The sequence below is a fragment of the Nestor notabilis genome, unplaced genomic scaffold, assembly GCF_000696875.1.
Source record: "Nestor notabilis isolate BGI_N333 unplaced genomic scaffold, ASM69687v1 scaffold20329, whole genome shotgun sequence".
Lineage (NCBI taxonomy): Eukaryota > Metazoa > Chordata > Aves > Psittaciformes > Psittacidae > Nestor > Nestor notabilis.
The window spans coordinates 18,027-35,765 of record NW_009945422.1 but is presented as its reverse complement, the minus strand read 5'-3'; the positions used below and the strand labels follow the sequence as shown (position 1 = coordinate 35,765).

The window sequence follows — 17,739 nt, the reverse complement described above, 5'->3', positions numbered from 1 at the left end:
TAGCGAAGATCTCTGGCTCTCCTGGAGGTCTTTCCGGGCACAAGGCATCCTGCCTTCACCTAGGGGCGTGGTGTCTGATGGTAACGCTTTTAGTAGATCGTTTAATAGTGTGGCCAGACCATGGGCCGTTTCAGCATTCCATCTGCCTGCATTTTGAAGGGTACTTAGGCTCTTTTTTGGGGCTGTTTTAAAGTAATGGATATACAGTGGCAACCATTGTGTGTATAGGTGGATGAAGGCTGGGGAAAATCTCACAAGAAGCACCAGAAAACAGACAAACTGCACGTGCTTGTCGAAAATAAGTAAATAAAATCCCCTTCCTCTTCACACCAGACTATCAGAGTAGCTGTGGACCTCAGCCTTTCTTTTATGGCCTGATCTGTTATAAAATTAATGGATTTAGACTGGAGGATCAGGTAGCAGCCTGGTATCCCCATATTTGCCTTTTTTCTTATCTTGATCCTTACAGGGAGCGGATCGGGAAGTTGACCCAGGCAGGGGGGAAATGTAGAACTAGAAGGAAGAGGACAATGGAGAATATGTGAAGAGCAAAAAAGAATAAAGAGGAAAAGGGACAGGTGGAAGTGGCAAAATATAAGAAAACTGAGTCACATAAGGGAGATAGGTCCCCAGTCCCATGATGCAGAAAAAGTTAATGGAGGTAGACCCTCAAAGCTGATAATGAATTTTGCTAAAAAGTTTTGCTACAGCTATTTAATGGGTAAGCTTTGAATGTAGAAAGTAGATGTGGTAAGATACCTGGGTATTTGATTAATGCTTCAAGTATTACTTGATTTTTATGGTTAAGTAGTTTGCAAATACAGAAGCTATTTTTAAATCATGAGTATTGTTTTTCCTACAGGTTGACAAAAATGCTGAATTGGTGGCAAAATGGCATTACTGTGCTCTGAGTCAGGAGAAGTTGTGTCGCCCAATTGTGGCCTGTGAGCTGGGCAGGTATGAATGTTTCCTTATAGACCACTGTAATAAAAGGTACTAATTTATTATTAAAAGAATGTTATGAGATTCAAATGTGTTTACTAAAATTGTTTTATGTTACAGGTTGTATAATAAAGATGCCATCATTGAATTTTTGTTGGATAAGTCAGGTGATAAAACTCCTATGAAAGCTGCATCACATATCAAAAGCATCAAGGTAAACAGGTTGTGTGAAATATTGAAGAGTGCTATGAGAGTTAAAACATGCAACAATACCTCAATTTGTTTGTCTTCTTACTGTACACTAAAAGTGTTAAAAATAGCAAATCACACTGAAAAAATGTTAGGGAATGTTATGATGGCTTAAGAATGATTATTAAACAGCTTAAGACTTGCATTTTTGTTTTTCAGAATGTAACAGAACTAAAGCTTGCAGATAATCCAGCTTGGAGTGGTGATAAAGAGAGTATAAAAGGTGACAAATATGATGACATGCAGTCTGCGCGCTTTATATGCCCAGTGGTGGGACTGGAAATGAATGGAAGGCATAGGTCAGTATTGAAGTTTCTGGATTTTGTTTTAAAAGTGATTACTGTGCTAAACAGAATAGAGAGCACGTAAAAATGTTTGAATCAATAGTGTTCCAAATCACAACTGTGCTCAAGCCTTTGCGGGGAATATTTGTCCTCCTTTCAAAAGGAGGGAGTTGGGACTGCTAAGTGTTCTTTCATTTCATATTCAAGAGGAAAGATAAAAGGTTAACTCTTTCCTAAATTAGTTTATACACGTAATGAAGGAATACAGAGGGCAATGTCTGTAGAGAAAAAGTGACTGAAAGTTGTTTGGGGGCTTTACGGTGTGTATCAACTAAAATTTTAGGTGCTTAAAATCTATTTTTGTTGTTGTTTCTCTGTGGAAGCTTGCACAAATCTGAAAAACCCTAAAAGTTTTTAGAAGTAACTTAAAACATTATTTAAAATTAAATAAAAGATTTGGAAAACAGATTTTACTCACATAAGAAATTGAGAAAATTTCGTCTTTATAGATCAAAGGAAGTAATAAAAGACTATCTGGTGCTGAAATTCTCTTTACTTCTTAGTATTTGATGCCTGAGACACATTTTTTCATTAAAGGAGAGGAATGTATATATACATATAACAGGGAGGGCTGGTTATGTGAATGGGAGATACTAAACCCTTGAGTCCAGGTACTGGATGTACTGGATTCCGTACTGTGAAGATGGCGAGTCACTGGCACAGGGTGCCCAGAGAAGCTGTGGCTGCACCGTCCCTGGCAGTGTTCAAGGCCAGGTTCGATGAGGCTTGAAGCAGCCTGCTCTAGTGGAAGGTGTCCCTGCCCATGGCAGGGGTTGGAACTGGATGAGCTTCAAAGTCTGAACCCAGGACACCTCCTGTCCTGAACTATCTGTGATTCTGTGACCTATATCGACCTATGTACAAAAACATCTCAAAGAGCATTTGTCTTGCTAAGCTCCATTTGAGGGATTGTCGTAAACCTATAATGGGTTACACAGAATGAAATAAGAAAATATGTGTTATGGTTTAATCTACTTAAAGATGCTGATACTTTGATTAGCTGCAAGAATTTGTAAAGAAGTTAGCTGTGTCCTGCTAGCCCATTGCTATGTTGTTTCTGTGTTGAATCTGCCCTGCACAGGGCTTCTTAAAAACAATTGTATGTCTTGTCTTCTTTTCTTTGAAGGTTTTGCTTCTTGAGAAACTGTGGCTGTGTGTTCTCTGAACGTGCTCTCAAAGAAATTAAATCAGAAGTTTGTCATAAGGTGAGTTTTTCCTCAGCTTTAGTAGCAGTAGGGTCATGTCTGACCTCCACAGATAGATACATAGGTACATACATAGGAGTGTATGTGTGTATACATATATATATATATATATACGCATACACAGTTGCATTGACATCTGCTATTGTAAAATATGGTTTTTTAGTCTGAATATGCAAACTGAAATGGAACTTTAAGAGTTCTGTTCTGTGATGGCTTGAAGTATGGCCCTTTGTTATAAAAATGCATTTCTAAGTAATTGTGGAAATCTGTATTTTTGTTCTTGGAGACAGTTTGATTTTTGCAGTAGCTTCTTTAGAAATCTAATTATTTCATTATTTTAATTTAGTTGATGAATTATATTTACTTGGTTGTAATTTCGGTTTTTAAAAGTATGATTGATTTTGATTTAGGGTGTTTGGCTTGCTTTGCTAGGTTTTGGTTTGTTGGTTTTTGGTTGGTTTTCTTTTCCCTGAAAGTATGTGGTTTGCGTTTGTCAGTGTGTCTGGATCCTTGTATTTTTAAAGAATGTTTGCTATTGTCTTTTTTTTGGGGAGGGGGCAACTCTTCATAGAATTTTCAGCAGTCGCATAACTTACTGTAGAAAATACTGACTGCATTTCATTTTCCAGTGCTGGTTTGATTTCATATAGGTTTCTTTGGAACTGGGGCAATGATAAAATTTGCAAATACTTTCTTTTTTCCCTGTCACTACTTTTATTATCAGTGAGACTTGTAATGTTGCCAAATTTAGTTAGAGATTTTTTTCAGCAGACACCCCGATATTGGATAAAACCTATTTGTATTAAACAACACCTGTGAAGGAAAAGTTTTCTTGGTAAGTTGTTGCAGATGGTGTGGAATATTGTTAGATTTAGCCTCATATTGCTGCATTCTGTGCTAATTTTGTTCTACAGAGTACTGGTTTAGTCTTAATGGCTTTGGTTTCCTATTGACAGATGCTAGTTTATTTTTAACGAGGTTTTTTTTGTATGCATCTAAATTTTTGTTGATGGATAGATGTAACTTGATTATGAAATGCAGGAATGAGATAGTTTGGCCAGTCTGATGATCTTATAAAAACTAAATTAATCCCACATGTTTTCTGGATTTCTTTAATAATCAGTATTTAGCTCAGCCTCATGTTTGTATGTGAATGTTTTCACACACATGTGGATTCTTCCCAATATTCAGAAGGACACTTCTAGGAATTGTGAAGTGGATATAATATAATCTAGTCTGTCATCTTTTCATTACTGGACTTTGGTGCACAGGGATAATGCTAACCAACTGGGAGAACATGTTTTAGTCTGCATTTCCTTTGAGCAAAGTCAAAGAGTGATTTGGTGGAGTTTTGGATATATACTGATGATGTTCTCATTCTGCATTCCGAATTAAGAAGGGACCAGAACTCTTCTAAATAGGATCATGGGGAACTGGTTGCTGTGTGTTCTGGTAACTAACAGTTTGTTAATATCTGAAGTGCTAATTGGCAGCTTTCCCCCAGCACATTCTATCTTTATGGAGCAATGGGGCATATAGTAAATGAACCTGGAACTAATGGAAAAAAAAAAAATTGTGTATTGTATATATGCTAGAATTAGAATTTTTTAAATTAATAAACTGAATCCTCTTGTGATCCATACTCCTTCAAAGCACAAAAAAAAGTAAATGCAGAATGTTTGAATGTTGTAGATTGCCAGACATGTTTTTACTGGTCCTAACCGCTGTATTTTAAGAATTGCAATATTGTTTTTGAAATGAAAAGCAACCTGAGATCCATGTGTGCTACAGGATTACTTTTTTCTTTATGGCCTTGCCATCTTCTGTCTGCTAGTGTGTGCTCAGATGCCCAGCCCTGGGTGCCCCTGCCACGTCTGTGGACATGTAGGCATTATGTGACTTCAGAAAGCAGCAGGATGAGAGTAGTTCAAAAAGAAAAACCCTGTATTTGCTTGTTTACGCTGTGGTTTCAGTTCTTTTCAGCTAGCAGAATCTATGTTTTTGACTTCATCCCAGGGGATGAGGTTTATATCACAGATATAAACTGGAGAAGTGTCAGTCTTAAGAACTGTGTGCTGGTTCTCTACTATGGGAAAGCTCTTTCAAAACAAAATATTCTTGTGTATTAATTTTGTCTGTGAGCCTACAGAGCAGTCCTGATAGTCTGCTAAATTGTAAACAGCAAGTTTCCCAAAGGACTCCCTCAGACAGATGCTGTAGTGATGCAATGAAAACATTCACCAGAGAATACAAATATCCAGCAGCCCAAACAACAGGTCTGCTTATATACCTTAAACTAGATCATCTGAACAAGATAATGAGCGTATATTTACATGCTACAAGATGCATGTCACAAAATGTTGTGCTTTGTGAAACTAGCAAATTACTTTCCTGTGCTCAGAGCAGAGGGTTGCTTCCTTTGCAGGCTGTCTGGGTTCACTCAGGGGAATGCTTTCCACTTTGTGGGAAGCCCCACAGACCAGACAGTTTTTTCACTGCTCAGTTTTCTTCTCAGGATTTTTTCTGTTGCAGCTCATACAAGAAATAGAGCAATCTGTCCAGTGATATGCAGGTCACAAAATAAGTGTTCAGGAAAAAGCTGAATTCATATAAACATTTGTCTCGTTCAAGAAAATGGAAAACGCCAAGATGAAGAATTCAGCATTTCTGTAGTACTGGATTTGAAAGGCTTTATGGAGTCGACGTACTGGGAGGATGAAGCAATCTCTCTATTGGAGTTCTTTTTCAAAAAACCACATTTTGCCTCCAGAGAAACTTACATGAAGAGCTGACAATATTAAATACATGTATTTATTGCTTTTACTGGAATTGTTAAGAAGACTGTACTGGTAGTAGGGCATGACACAAGAATGTGAGAGGAATTAAAATTGTAAGGCGACTGTAATCGTGTGAGGCCTTTTTCTAAGTGACTTACCTCCCTTGGAAGTAAACGATTCTTTCCTGCTTCACATCTTAAGTAGCGGTATACTGAAGGATTCAAGTTAAAAGAATAACATTAAAGTGTGAAACTTTAAGGCAAGCAAACAGTCAGACACTGTAGCAGTGTTGAGGGAGGCTTTGAAAGGTCTTGCCAAAACATAAAACTCCCTGGCCAAAGACTTTTTGAAAGAGCAATGAGAATTTTTTTGTGGTGGTTTATGTTGGAGAGTGAGCTTGTTAGATGAAGTAAGTGCTTGGGACAAATTCTGAAGCCTCTAACTGTTTAGACTGAAAAAGAGCTTTTTCTAAAACACAGCAACTTGTGAATAGAAATAAAATACATAATACCTGTTTACACATAAGCATAATTTGTTCGAGCCATGTTTTTGAGGTTTTGTACGGTAAGAAGGAAAAATGTAAACTCTCAGTACTAAGTCACATGGTAAAATGTGCAGGACAGGACTTCCAATCAGCAGAGAGGGAAACAACTCTGCTTCCAGATAAGAGAGTTTGATGATATATATTCTGCAGAGAAGCCCTGAAGATCAGGAGTTTTCTGCTGCCTCTTGTTTCCTGTTCTTCAGGAAGAATTACATGTGACATGGAAATTGACAGTTTAAAACTTGTACTTTTGAATAGGACATTCTTACCTATTAATTCTCCAACAGACTACCAAATGAAAAAACCAAGCAAGACTGTTTCTGCTCACTCTTTTTGTATCTGATGGGATCTTGAAGACAGATAGTGCTGATCTCTGGTTTGTTGACTTTTGGTGGGGCCCAAAGTAATTAAGTGTTTTAGAATTTCTGTTCTAACTGGTTTCCTGGTTCTTGCAGGGCAATCTTTGGTGCCTGCTTGTTTGGGAGTCCGCTATTTGACAAAGTTATGCTTTTAGAAATGATGCAGTAAAAGAAGTACCTAGGAGTGTATGGCATCTCTTTAACCTCATTTTTGGGGGTTCGAAAAGGGCACTGTTGCCAATTGTTGATGTTGAGTCCCCTGTCTAAGAAATTACTATTGCTGTATGCTAGAGATAGTTTGGAGATGGGACACTGGTTATTGAATCAGTAGCGGAAATCCTTTGGGGAGTTACTTTGGAAGTTAAGGACAAGATTGAATTTTAAAATATAATTTCTTACATCACTTTAAAACTTATTTTGGAATTGTTTTCAGAGTCAACAGGCTCTTAATACACACTTGAAATAGTACCCTAACTATTAAAATCTGCCATATTTAATCACATGTTTAATTTAGATACGGAGCTATTGAACATGTGGGTTTTGAAACAGAAATTATGTATGCATCGTTCAGATAGAGAGTTAATGTGTGTGCAGTATGTTACAGAGCACAGTGTTTGCTTGAACAAAGTCACTTTGACACTGCTCTTAGATCAAGTCACCAAAAGTTCGTAAACGTTGGCTGCTGAGATCTAAAAGTTGATTGATTTACTCATAACACCTGCAGAACTTAGTGAATGTTTTTTATGTATGTTTAAATGGTTTCAGCTTTTGACAGTTTTATTACTTAATTTTTTACCATTGTTAGAAGTAAAAAAATATCTCAAGACTATAATATGGTCATAGTTACTCAAGTTAATGTGTAGAATACTGCTTCTTAATGATTGACAATGGAGTGGTTCAATTACAGATTTCCTGGGGGGTTTATATATGTAAAATTCTGTGTAAGATACAAAATCCTTTAGGAAATGTGGATCACACTCCAATGATTTTCCTGGATTTACCTGGGCGAAGTCATACCTAAATTATATTTTAAGAGGGCTATTTGCGCAGATGGGTTTTTTTCCCAATTTGATTCATTCAGTGTCTGCAAAACAAGCCCATGTTACAGAACGCCTTGTTATTGACTTTATCCTTCTAATTCAGTTCAGAAGTGATACACAATTGTTCTGTGTGATGATGACGAAAGGTAAAAACTAGATACTGCATTTGCTGCACTTTAAAAGACAACATGGAGTGGATTAATGTTGGCAGTGCCCTTCAGTGGATTGGGAGTGGTTTGGATATTAATTATGAATATTGCTATGATTAATACATGCCAGAGACCCATTAGCTTCACTAATGGTTTTCAGAGGGGCTCTCCACAAGCTCAGTGTGAGCATGCTGCCTGGCTCTTTTTTGCCTTTCTTTTTTATCCCTTGTATTTCCCGACATAAAAAAGGCATCTCCAGCAGTATTTAGTAACAAAATAAGTCCTGAATTATACATGAAACTGAGCTCAGGCCTTTGGGTTGAGTTTGTAAGTTTTTGTAACTAGTTAGGTTTATTTATTCTAGAGAAATAGAAAGATCAGATTGTCTTTTTTTAGGTTAAAGTTCATTTGAAAGAAATTTATGTTTCTGGGGAATTCATGTGGGAAAATGAGCAGTACAGTTCCAGAAACCTGGGAATAAGTTTGTAGTAAGAAACTTTCATGTTCTATTGTTGGGTTATTTGTTGATTAATATGATTTTTTGGAAAAATGCTTAATTTGTAAGTCAGTTTTCTTGTAAAAATTGACCGATGTTTTGGGTGCATGTTGAAGCTTACATCTAAATTGCTCCTAGACATTATTAACTTGTATTTTCTAATCAAGTGAGCTTCTAAGTAACAGGCTATATTTTATTAGTTGCCATCAGAGTTCAAGCAAAGTAACTAGTAGTTTATTTGGATTTGCTGGAATGATACTTTCATCAGCATTCTTGCCAAAATACTTGTAAAGGTAGACGAACATTTTGAAACAACTTCTCAGAATTCAGGTTTCTCCTAGTCTCTTTCTGTCAGTATCTCCCAACTAAAGACCTTTGGAGACAGAGTGTAGAGATGGTCTTGTAAGACTTTTAATCCTGTGGAAGAGTTGTCATATTCTAGAAAAGACCACCACCTACATCCTCTCTGTTTCCTTATGTTCCCTAATGGTTTTGGTTTGGTGTCTTTAAGAGTCTTGAAGAGGCAGGAGCAACTCTTGCTTGGAAAAGGGCTGATCCTTGTTCATTACTGTTCCTGGTTTTGCCTGTGTTGTGTATTGAAAGGCACTTCCTTAGGATAGACCAGTGAGCGCTGCATTTGGTCTGCCGAGGGTTTGGGAAATGAGATGCTTGGCCCAGTTGCTGCTAGGTGTTATCTCCAGTTGTTGCAGACTGTTGCAAGGTCAGGGCAGTTTGATTTCCCTCAGGTATACTGGGGTTGAAAGATGACTTTCACTCCGTTTTCCTTTGTTCCCTGGCTTCAACTTTCCCATGTCTACTTGCCCTAAACCCCTGTAGAGCTTCAGAAACAGGGTCTTAAATGATCGCAGGATCTCTACGACTGTTCCTGGCACACACTCCCTTTAAATTAGGAGCAAAGCCTGACTAGGGCAGGAGTGATGTTGCCATGCTACACAATGAAATTAGAGATGCAGCTGGCCATGGAAAAAAGAAAAAAGAGGGGAGAGAGAGACACAAACCAACAAGAACTCCTCAGTGAAATGGACTGTGTCTGAAACTGGTTGTCACTTGCTTATCTACAAGCTCCGAAATTTTAGTGTGAACTTCATTATTAAAAATAATCTATTTCATAATACCTACAATAGACATGACTTTAACTTGTGCTTTCATTTTGTCTTTGTTCAGTCTTGCATCCATTTTATTATTTTCATACTGATTAGTCCTTTTTTTGCTAAGGACACAAGGAACACATATTTTTCCAGTTAAATAAGTCACTTAAAGGATTATGAATGTCACCCTTGTCTTTAGTAAATTATAGATTTAGACATGTCATTTTCTTTGAGAATTAACCCATTAGTTGAGGCTGTTTATCTTCTTGTAATAAATAAGAACTCTTTATTTCACTGGCAAGCTGATAGTACGTATCCTTATGCTATATTGTACTTATCCTCATGCTATAATGCACAGAGTGAAGTCTATGGCTAAGATTGTTAACTTTTCTGTCAGTATTTTGAACACTTGTTTAGATGTTAGTTAAGCTCAAACATTCAGCTTCATGTTGAAGTAGTTCTTTTCCTGAAAACGCCAGTGATCTTCGATGGGGACTTCTGCCTGGTGCAGTACTTTAAGCCTGTAGCGTCTCTCTAGGCAGTCCATAACAAGTGGGTATGTTGCAGGCTCAAATTTGTTGGCAAACAGATGAGGTGACTCTATAATCCACTGCAAATCCCCTAGTCCATAGACACAAATATCTCTGATGTAGTGACCTGCAAAGACAAGTTGAAGTTACCTGAAAGCAGCAGAAAGCTGAACAGAATAATAGTATTGCTCTGTAGAGTTATTAACAAAGCTTACTTTTTGATTTCACATAGGGCATCACTAAAATATATCTGTAGGAAAATGGTAGCTCTTAAACATAGAGGCAAGGGTTTGGTTTTGTATTTCACACAAATGGGTACATTACCTCCAGCTGCTTCACTGACATGTTGCTCTGCTTAATATTGTGTTTTGTAGTTGAACATGCTGTAGTTGTGATCTTCTTCTATTTGGATACCTGTTTAACCACGCAGTACTTCACTGTGCTGCGTTGAGACAGTTAAACATTTTGTGGTTTTGCATGTGGTCGGCACTATTCTTTCTTATTATTGTTCAAACTGAAGAAGATTTAACCCAGTGTTGATGAAAATGTCTGACAAACATGCCTGTCAGGAAAACCCCTATCCTTCACTGAAAACTGATCAATCAAGTTAGTGCATTGGTAATCGGAGATTGAAAGAAAGCTGTCAGTATATGGATACTGTGACAGTCTTTGCAAGAATATGTCAGAAGCTGTTTAGATTGGATACAGTGGAGTAAGGTGGCTTTCAGTTTTATTTGATACTTCCAAAATAACTTATATGTGTCCAGTGAGGCACATTTAATAGCTAATTTAAAGCCTAATGCATAATTTGCCGTTACTGCTGGTCAGTGAGTCAAATCTGAGTTCATTACCAAAATTCACATTACCTTTGCAGCCTTTGTGTATGGTTCCTTCTTGATCTTTCCATTTAATGGCTCGTATGTTTCCTTCCCAGTCTGCATGTGGTGTAGCCCCTGGCGCATCTTTAAAAACATAAGGTTCTGATAAGATTTCTTTCTACTTATTAGAAGGAAAATTCTCACTGCTGAAGACTTAACTGTAGTCATGTTCAGTATTTATTTACAGGCATTGTACGAACAGGCATTGTTCTCAGTTTTATTAATTTTAATTCCTTGGGAGCATGAGCTTTCATCTAACAAAAAACCCCTCCTTTTTAATCAACATTTTTCTAGTTAATGGTCTGCACCTTAAGTAGTACTTTTCTGGAATCAAGCTTTGTTTCTTGGCTGTCAGATGTGACTTTCTGAAAGGGCAGCATCAAGGCTGAAGAAATTACCATGTTTATGCAATGTGACTCAGTTAAGCAGTGTTGTTAAGCTGTGAATTAGAGCTCACTAGCTCCCCATATCAGAGGCCGTACAATGCTGTTGCTCCAGAGGTTATGCATAGCAGAAATAACATTCATCTTACCATTTAAACGATTCAGTGTGACCCAGTAGTGTTCATCCGGGCTGTATGTGTCTCTTGACCATTCAAGCAAATCTTTTGCACGTGCATCAGTCAATGTAAACTCTACAAATTCTTTAGTGAGTATGTAGTAGGCACTTCCAAAATATATAGTCAAATTATATGGAGGTTTAGCTTTTACATTCTTTGTTGGATACACGTATGACATTCCAGAGTGTACATACTCCTTGTAACTAACCTGTGTCCTGTGTTTCATATGAAGTGGTTGGACTACCCCAGGAGTCATATTTTTACCATTCCATTTACTTTTGATGTATTGTATAATGTCTTTGTTTGTTTTAATGGGATAATCTTGACCGCATAGATTAATAACGTAATTCCACTGAATTTTGGAATGAACTAGATCTCTCATGCAGTTAATATCAGCTTGTAATCTTGAAAATCCTGCATAAACAACATTTTCTCTTTTTGAGGAAATAAAAATATTTTCAAAGCAATTGACAATGTTTTGTACAGCAGCTTTATAATCCTGTGGTGACTTTTCATCAACATGTATGCAGTAAATATTCTGAGGCATATAAATAGCTCTTAGCAGCTTTACAAACATTTCCAGCTCCTTGTGAATTGTAATAATGTATGCCAAGGAGAAATTCCCTTCTTCATCTGACAGTGGTCTTGTGATAAAATGCAGAGTCTTCAAAACCATGGAGCAGTTGCACGAAGTCTGAACGCAGCTGAGTGTTTTAGGTTGGTAGGTATTCTGACAAGAGTTTCCAATTTTAAAGGCAGCAGTTTTGCCCACAAAAAGAGCTGAACAAAGCTCGTCTGGGTAAAAACCACACTCTGCTATATTTGCATTAAATTTTTGTTCATTTGGCTCTTCAGAAAGTGTATCCTTTAGGTATATGAAAGTGTAGGTGAACATGCAGACAGCAATGCACAGTAAAAATCCTGATTTTGTTGCATCAAGTGGGTTCATCTTTTATTTTCCAGATACTGTCTTCTCATTGTAGTTGAATTAAGTGTTCAGGTTATCTGAAAGGAAAAGTGAGATAGAGGGAGAGAACCTTTTATAATTTATTAATAGATAACATGTTAGTGATGTATCTAAATGTTGAGATTACTCTTTCCAGTTTCTAGGAGGAACTCTGTGTGCGCATGCTCATGATGCAGTGTACTCAGCCCTTGGATATGGTACTTGCAGATCCATGAAGCAGTCTTTGTAGGACAAACAAAATTATCCAAAGAACTCAAAATGGCTTTTTATGCTTCATTAGTTGATCAAGGAGGAAGGCTAACCCGTTAGATACAACAAGGAACACATAGGCTGTGTATGTGTCAGTAGGTGAGTCCAGTGCCATGGGTTGGTCAAGGTCTAGCTTTAGAATAGGGCAGATGTGTGAACACTGTGTGCTGGGGACAGCTGCTGCTGAGATTTCCTGAAGGCCTAGGAAACCTTAAGTTCTCCCAGAGAACCAGAATTAAGTAAATTAAATCAGCAGAAAATTTATTAAACAAACAAAAGGAAGAGACTAAAATGTAATCCACAAAATACACTGGGTTTTATCCTTATGCAGGCAGCAAATGTTTCTAACTCTGAGAGAGATTTTTTTTTTTTCTCTGATATCTTTCCAAAGCACTGATATTAGTGCGTTGGAAAACAGAACATGCAGACAATAATTTCTTATTTTTAGCATATGTGCATATCCAGAGATAAGTACATCACTGCCAGGGTTAGCATTGAGGTAACTAACTTACATCAGTATAGGCACAGGAGTTTTTCCCCTGTGGTTTTTTTTTTTCTCATGTTTACCTTATTGAAAGTCAGAAGAATAAGAGTGCAGCAGACCTGAATCCCACAGCAATTACATGGAGGCTTTATCCTTGAAGCATTTGGTATAGAACTTCCTAGAGAAAATACCAGGGGTGGAGGAAGGATCTGTCAACTACCAGTAGTCATAAGAGTTAAATTAAGAAATTAGTTTTCTTTACAGAAAATTTATTAAACAAACAAAAGGAAGAGACTAAAATGTAATCCACAAAATACACTGGGTTTTATCCTTATGCAGGCAGCAAATGTTTCTAACTCTGAGAGAGATTTTTTTTTTTTCTCTGATATCTTTCCAAAGCACTGATATTAGTGCGTTGGAAAACAGAACATGCAGACAATAATTTCTTATTTTTAGCATATGTGCATATCCAGAGATAAGTACATCACTGCCAGGGTTAGCATTGAGGTAACTAACTTACATCAGTATAGGCACAGGAGTTTTTCCCCTGTGGTTTTTTTTTTTTCTCATGTTTACCTTATTGAAAGTCAGAAGAATAAGAGTGCAGCAGACCTGAATCCCACAGCAATTACATGGAGGCTTTATCCTTGAAGCATTTGGTATAGAACTTCCTAGAGAAAATACCAGGGGTGGAGGAAGGATCTGTCAACTACCAGTAGTCATAAGAGTTAAATTAAGAAATTAGTTTTCTTTATTCAGTGAATTTGTTTAATAAAATTTGTATTTCACCTGTAAATATTTCGTGCTTTGCAGCTGTCAACATCACAGCATACTTGGTTTTACATAGGGAGAGAGAACAATCTTTGTTTATAAAGAATGCTGTTGTGGTTAGAAGGCTCTAGGGTTTTCATTAGAAAGAAGAAGATAATTCTTTCAATGAAAACTCAGTTACATCAGTCTTAGAAGCTTGAAAATAAAGATGGCATTGTAGTTTAAGTAGTAGAAATGAGGCATAGAGTTTAAAAAGCATTAAGAATACAGAGTTTGAACCAAGAGAATGGATGCTCTATATTACCACAATTTTAAAATCTTATTAGGCTGTTGGGAAATAATGTATTTATTTAATTGTCCTTACTGGTATGCACTGGATTTCATGCTGGAAGAATGCCTCTTTTCCACTTAGCGTTCCAGAAAGTGAAGTTGTATGTTAGGTGGAGGGTTCATCCATTTTGCCTGTATGTTCCATCAGCAGTGCTCGTCAGTCTGTGTTGGATGAGTAGGCCAAAGAAAAACATGAGGAAATCGGGTCCCAGAAGAATATATTTTTCTTCATGGCTCCCAAGGGATGCATTTACTGGGTAAACAAGCTTGATGTGAGTCTTTGATCCATTTAAAGAAAAGCTTCAGTAAATCAAATCCATGTCAACCTTTTAGTATTGTGCAGAAAGGAGGAGAAAAGGAATGCCACCAAAAGGTGAAAGCCAGGGGTTTGCAGTAAAAATGAAGTACGCCAGTGCTGTAGCCTGCTACCAGCTGACTGCCAGAGCTGTGAATAGATTTGCATATGGGCCATTACGTACCCAGTAGCAGAAGTTGGGGAGAGGGAGTGTCTGTTAGGGAAGCACAGATTTTTATGGATCTGGAGTCAGAAAAACTAATTACAGGAGGAGCTTTGCTGTTGCTCTGAATTAATGAATGTGATGAGATAGATCCCTATGGTATGTCACAGGGAAGGTTCAATTCTGGACATAAAAATTACACTGAAAGCACTGGGCAGCTGTAGAAATATCTGGGACTTTATACCTGCTTAGAATATAGAACATCTCTGTACACGATGATGTACATGAACATGCTCATCAGGTTTTTTCCTTAAATACGTCTTTGTGGACAGGTTGCAAAGGATAGTTCCCTGGGGAATCAAGCTGTTAGTGTCATACACTTTTTATTACCCTTCAGATAATAGCTTCCAGGGATGTTTCAGGTTGTTAAGTGTTTACTATGGATTTTTCCTATTGAACCATGAGGCATCAAGAAGCTGTATTTTATATGGCAGCATGAAAGTACACAGACACCCCGTTATCAGGTAAGAAGAAATAATTCCTTCTCCACTGTTAATACTGGGGAATGACTAAATGATGAAGCCTTGCCTACGAGAACAGAACTTGACATCTTTTAGCCTCAGTATATATTATAGAATGAAAGCATTGGCTTTCTCTTAGGATTTTACCAGATCTAGAGCTAGAATTGGTGCTGTTAGTCGCCTTGCATGTGAAATTTGTCACTTAGAAGAATCCTCTAGCCCCTGTGCTATTGTCTTCTGTCAAGAACTACACTGCTGTGTTTCCTCCTGTCCTTGAAGAGCAAGATGTCATACTGTTAAGAGGATCCACTGTCCAGACATAACCCAGTCTGTGACTATCTTGCCTTTTAGTTTTATTATGCAAGAGTACCATTATAGGTATTTATTGTTATCAGAATGTCTCTGAAACTCAACCTTTTCTATGTTACAGACATTTTCTAAATCTGGAGGATGAAACTGTCTTAATTTTTAGAAGTGCTGAGGGTAGTGTTTGACATTGTAGGGATTTTCAAGCAACTTTGTGGTTGCTGTTATGGATATTACTTAACAGAAAATTGTAAGCTGAAGCTCTTCCATCTCAATTAAAAAGGTAAACTGGAGAAAAGTGGAATTATGTTTATGGTTGAAAAGAAGCCTGTGAAATATCATCTCAGTTAATCCAGACCCCATTAGCTATGTACTTTGCTCTGCAATTCACAGTAACAAATCATTTTATAATACACAGTTTCTTTCTGCCATAGTGTTTTGGACTGCATCATTTCACCTCTAAATATAATATTTTGTCTGTACTCTTTGTATTTGCTTAATATTAAAGCTTAGATTAAAATGTAAGGTTTGTATTTGCTTAATATTAAAACTTAGGTTAAAATGTAGTTTGTGTAACTTCATAATTCAGTGAACCAAACAATTGGGGAATTAACTCCTCCTTCCCAAATATTTTATGTCTGGTTTTTGTCTGAAAGGGGTTTATGCAGGCATTAGTGTAGACATTTTATGAACAAGTGAATACTAATTCAGTCCTTTAAAAACTAAATGTTAAAAATCAGTGCTTTTAACTGCTTTTTACATCGCTTTTTGGCTTCAGCCTGGGGAATTGTGCTGAGTTTGCTTCTGTGTTGTGACATATCAAGTAAAACAAAATTTCTTCATCAAACATAATTAACATTCTTCTTTCTTAAAAATACTGTATTGGTGTTTACTGATACACACTCAACAGGTTTATAGAGGTTTTTCCTGTCATGGTTTGTTTGTTTTTTTTCCTTGTGTATTTGACTTTATAATGATTCCAAACAAGTACTATGAAAGCTATTTAAACCCTTGAGTTAGAGGGCTGTAAAAAAAGAAGTTGAACAGAGCATAACAAGTATTCTTAAGTATTGTGATTTTTATAATGCAGACAGCAGCAGTAGTAATGACCTCCATCATACAGTACCTCTATGACAAAGTAAAAAAGAAACAAAGTATTAACCTTATGGCAGAGTAAAGTATTTTAAGTGAAATAATTAAATATTTCTATAAATAATTTAGTATTTCTGAAGTGAAAATATTTGTCGCTTTACAAAAATAAAAATGTGTTTTAATAAAGGAATAGTAAAAACCTGAAGCCCTACAATCTGATTTGCCCAGTCTTACCTTGTATGAAATTAGCCAGGAGACGGCAGCATCATAAAAATAAATACAGAGTCCCATTGTCCTTCAGCAGAATTCAGTCAGCATTCTTCATTCTGTCGCTTGTGTGGAGATCTGGTGTAAGTGAAAGGGGTTAAACATTAACGGGAATGTTTTCATTTAGGGCTTCATCTGGCTTCCCGCAGTGCTTAGCATATTTATTCTGCAGTAATGCTGTTTGGCTTCAGAAATGTCCTCTGCTTCACAGTAATGAGTGAAAACTTGAGCTTCTCTAAATTGTGTTTCCACTCTTTCTCTGACAGCCTTTAAAGGACCAAAATCAGACTTTCAAGTATGTAGGGTATATTGCTGATGATTATAGATAATATTGCCTTACCTTAGAGGCTTTAACCTCTGCACTGCTAACTGAGCATGCTGGCTGATGAGAACCAGGAAAGAAACAACCCTCTCCTCCTCCTCCTCCTCCCCCCAGTTCTTAACTGTTTGCCTGCTGAAACTTTCCAATTTGCAGCAAATAAATATAGCAAAGAAATGCCTCTGGTAATTTCTAGTAGTTGCAAGCTTAAACGATAAATGAAATACCTCATTCTGAAACAGAATAATACTACTTTTATAAAGATTTTTAATAAGTGAAAGACTTCTAATAAGTGAAAAGTTAGAATCTGAAATTTACTGGAATTGGGAAGGTTTGGGATTCTGGAAGCAAGAAGGCTGGTGTATTTTGGACATATTCTGATAAAAATGGCATGTTGGTCAGAAATAGAGAGAAAACCTCAAAGTAAATTAAGGCACAGCTGCAGGTGTGGCAGCTACAAAATTATCATTGACTCAAAGGGAAGGTCTGTGAATAGAGGCTTATGCTTGGACAGTGTTTTTGTAGTAGGTGCTACAACTGCCGCGTGAAAGTTTGCCTTTTGTGAATTAGTATGTAGGAGATTTCCCACTTACAGAATCATAGAATGGTTTGGGTTGGAAAGGACCTTAAGATCATCTAGTTCCAACCCCCCTGCCATGGGCAGGGACACCTCGCACTAAACCATGTCGCCCAAGGCTCTGTCCAACCTGGCCTTGAACACTGCCAGGGATGGAGCATTCACAACTTCCTTGGGCAACCCATTCCAGTGCCTCACCACCCTCACTGGGAAGAAC

At 37.2% G+C, this 17,739-nt stretch overlaps 2 protein-coding genes across 2 annotated transcripts in view; one reads left to right on the top strand and one right to left on the bottom strand.

Annotated features, from left to right (window-relative positions):
- Positions 1 to 862: 862 nt before the first annotated feature.
- RTFDC1 (replication termination factor 2 domain containing 1) overlaps positions 863 to 17,739 on the top strand; it is a gene marked incomplete at its 5' end in the record, with an annotated part of 27,247 nt that continues 10,370 nt past the window's right edge. Inside the window, 4 exons of the mRNA XM_010022875.1 lie at positions 863 to 957; positions 1,063 to 1,156; positions 1,351 to 1,490; positions 2,662 to 2,740. Of these exons, the coding sequence (XP_010021177.1) occupies positions 863 to 957; positions 1,063 to 1,156; positions 1,351 to 1,490; positions 2,662 to 2,740 (408 nt within the window). The remainder of the gene's footprint in view (positions 958 to 1,062; positions 1,157 to 1,350; positions 1,491 to 2,661; positions 2,741 to 17,739) is intronic.
- On the bottom strand, positions 9,645 to 14,274 carry GCNT7 (glucosaminyl (N-acetyl) transferase family member 7). Its single transcript, XM_010022874.1, has 4 exons — positions 14,017 to 14,274; positions 11,155 to 12,186; positions 10,611 to 10,706; positions 9,645 to 9,871 (listed from the first exon to the last, which is right to left on the bottom strand). The coding sequence occupies exons 2-4, from the start codon at positions 12,128 to 12,130 to the stop codon at positions 9,645 to 9,647; spliced, it is 1,299 nt and encodes a 432-aa protein (XP_010021176.1). The 5' UTR covers positions 12,131 to 12,186; positions 14,017 to 14,274.

Bases quoted from the DNA above. Each gene is read 5' to 3' on its own strand.
- GCNT7 (XM_010022874.1), bottom strand. From the start codon at position 12,130: ATGAACCCACTTGATGCAACAAAATCAGGATTTTTACTGTGCATTGCT. The intron at 10,707-11,154 runs GTAAGATGAATG...ATGTTTTTAAAG, and splicing joins CACACTGAATCGTTTAAATG to ATGCGCCAGGGGCTACACCA. The intron at 9,872-10,610 runs GTAATGTGAATT...TTGTCTTTGCAG, and splicing joins CATACACAAAGGCTGCAAAG to GTCACTACATCAGAGATATT.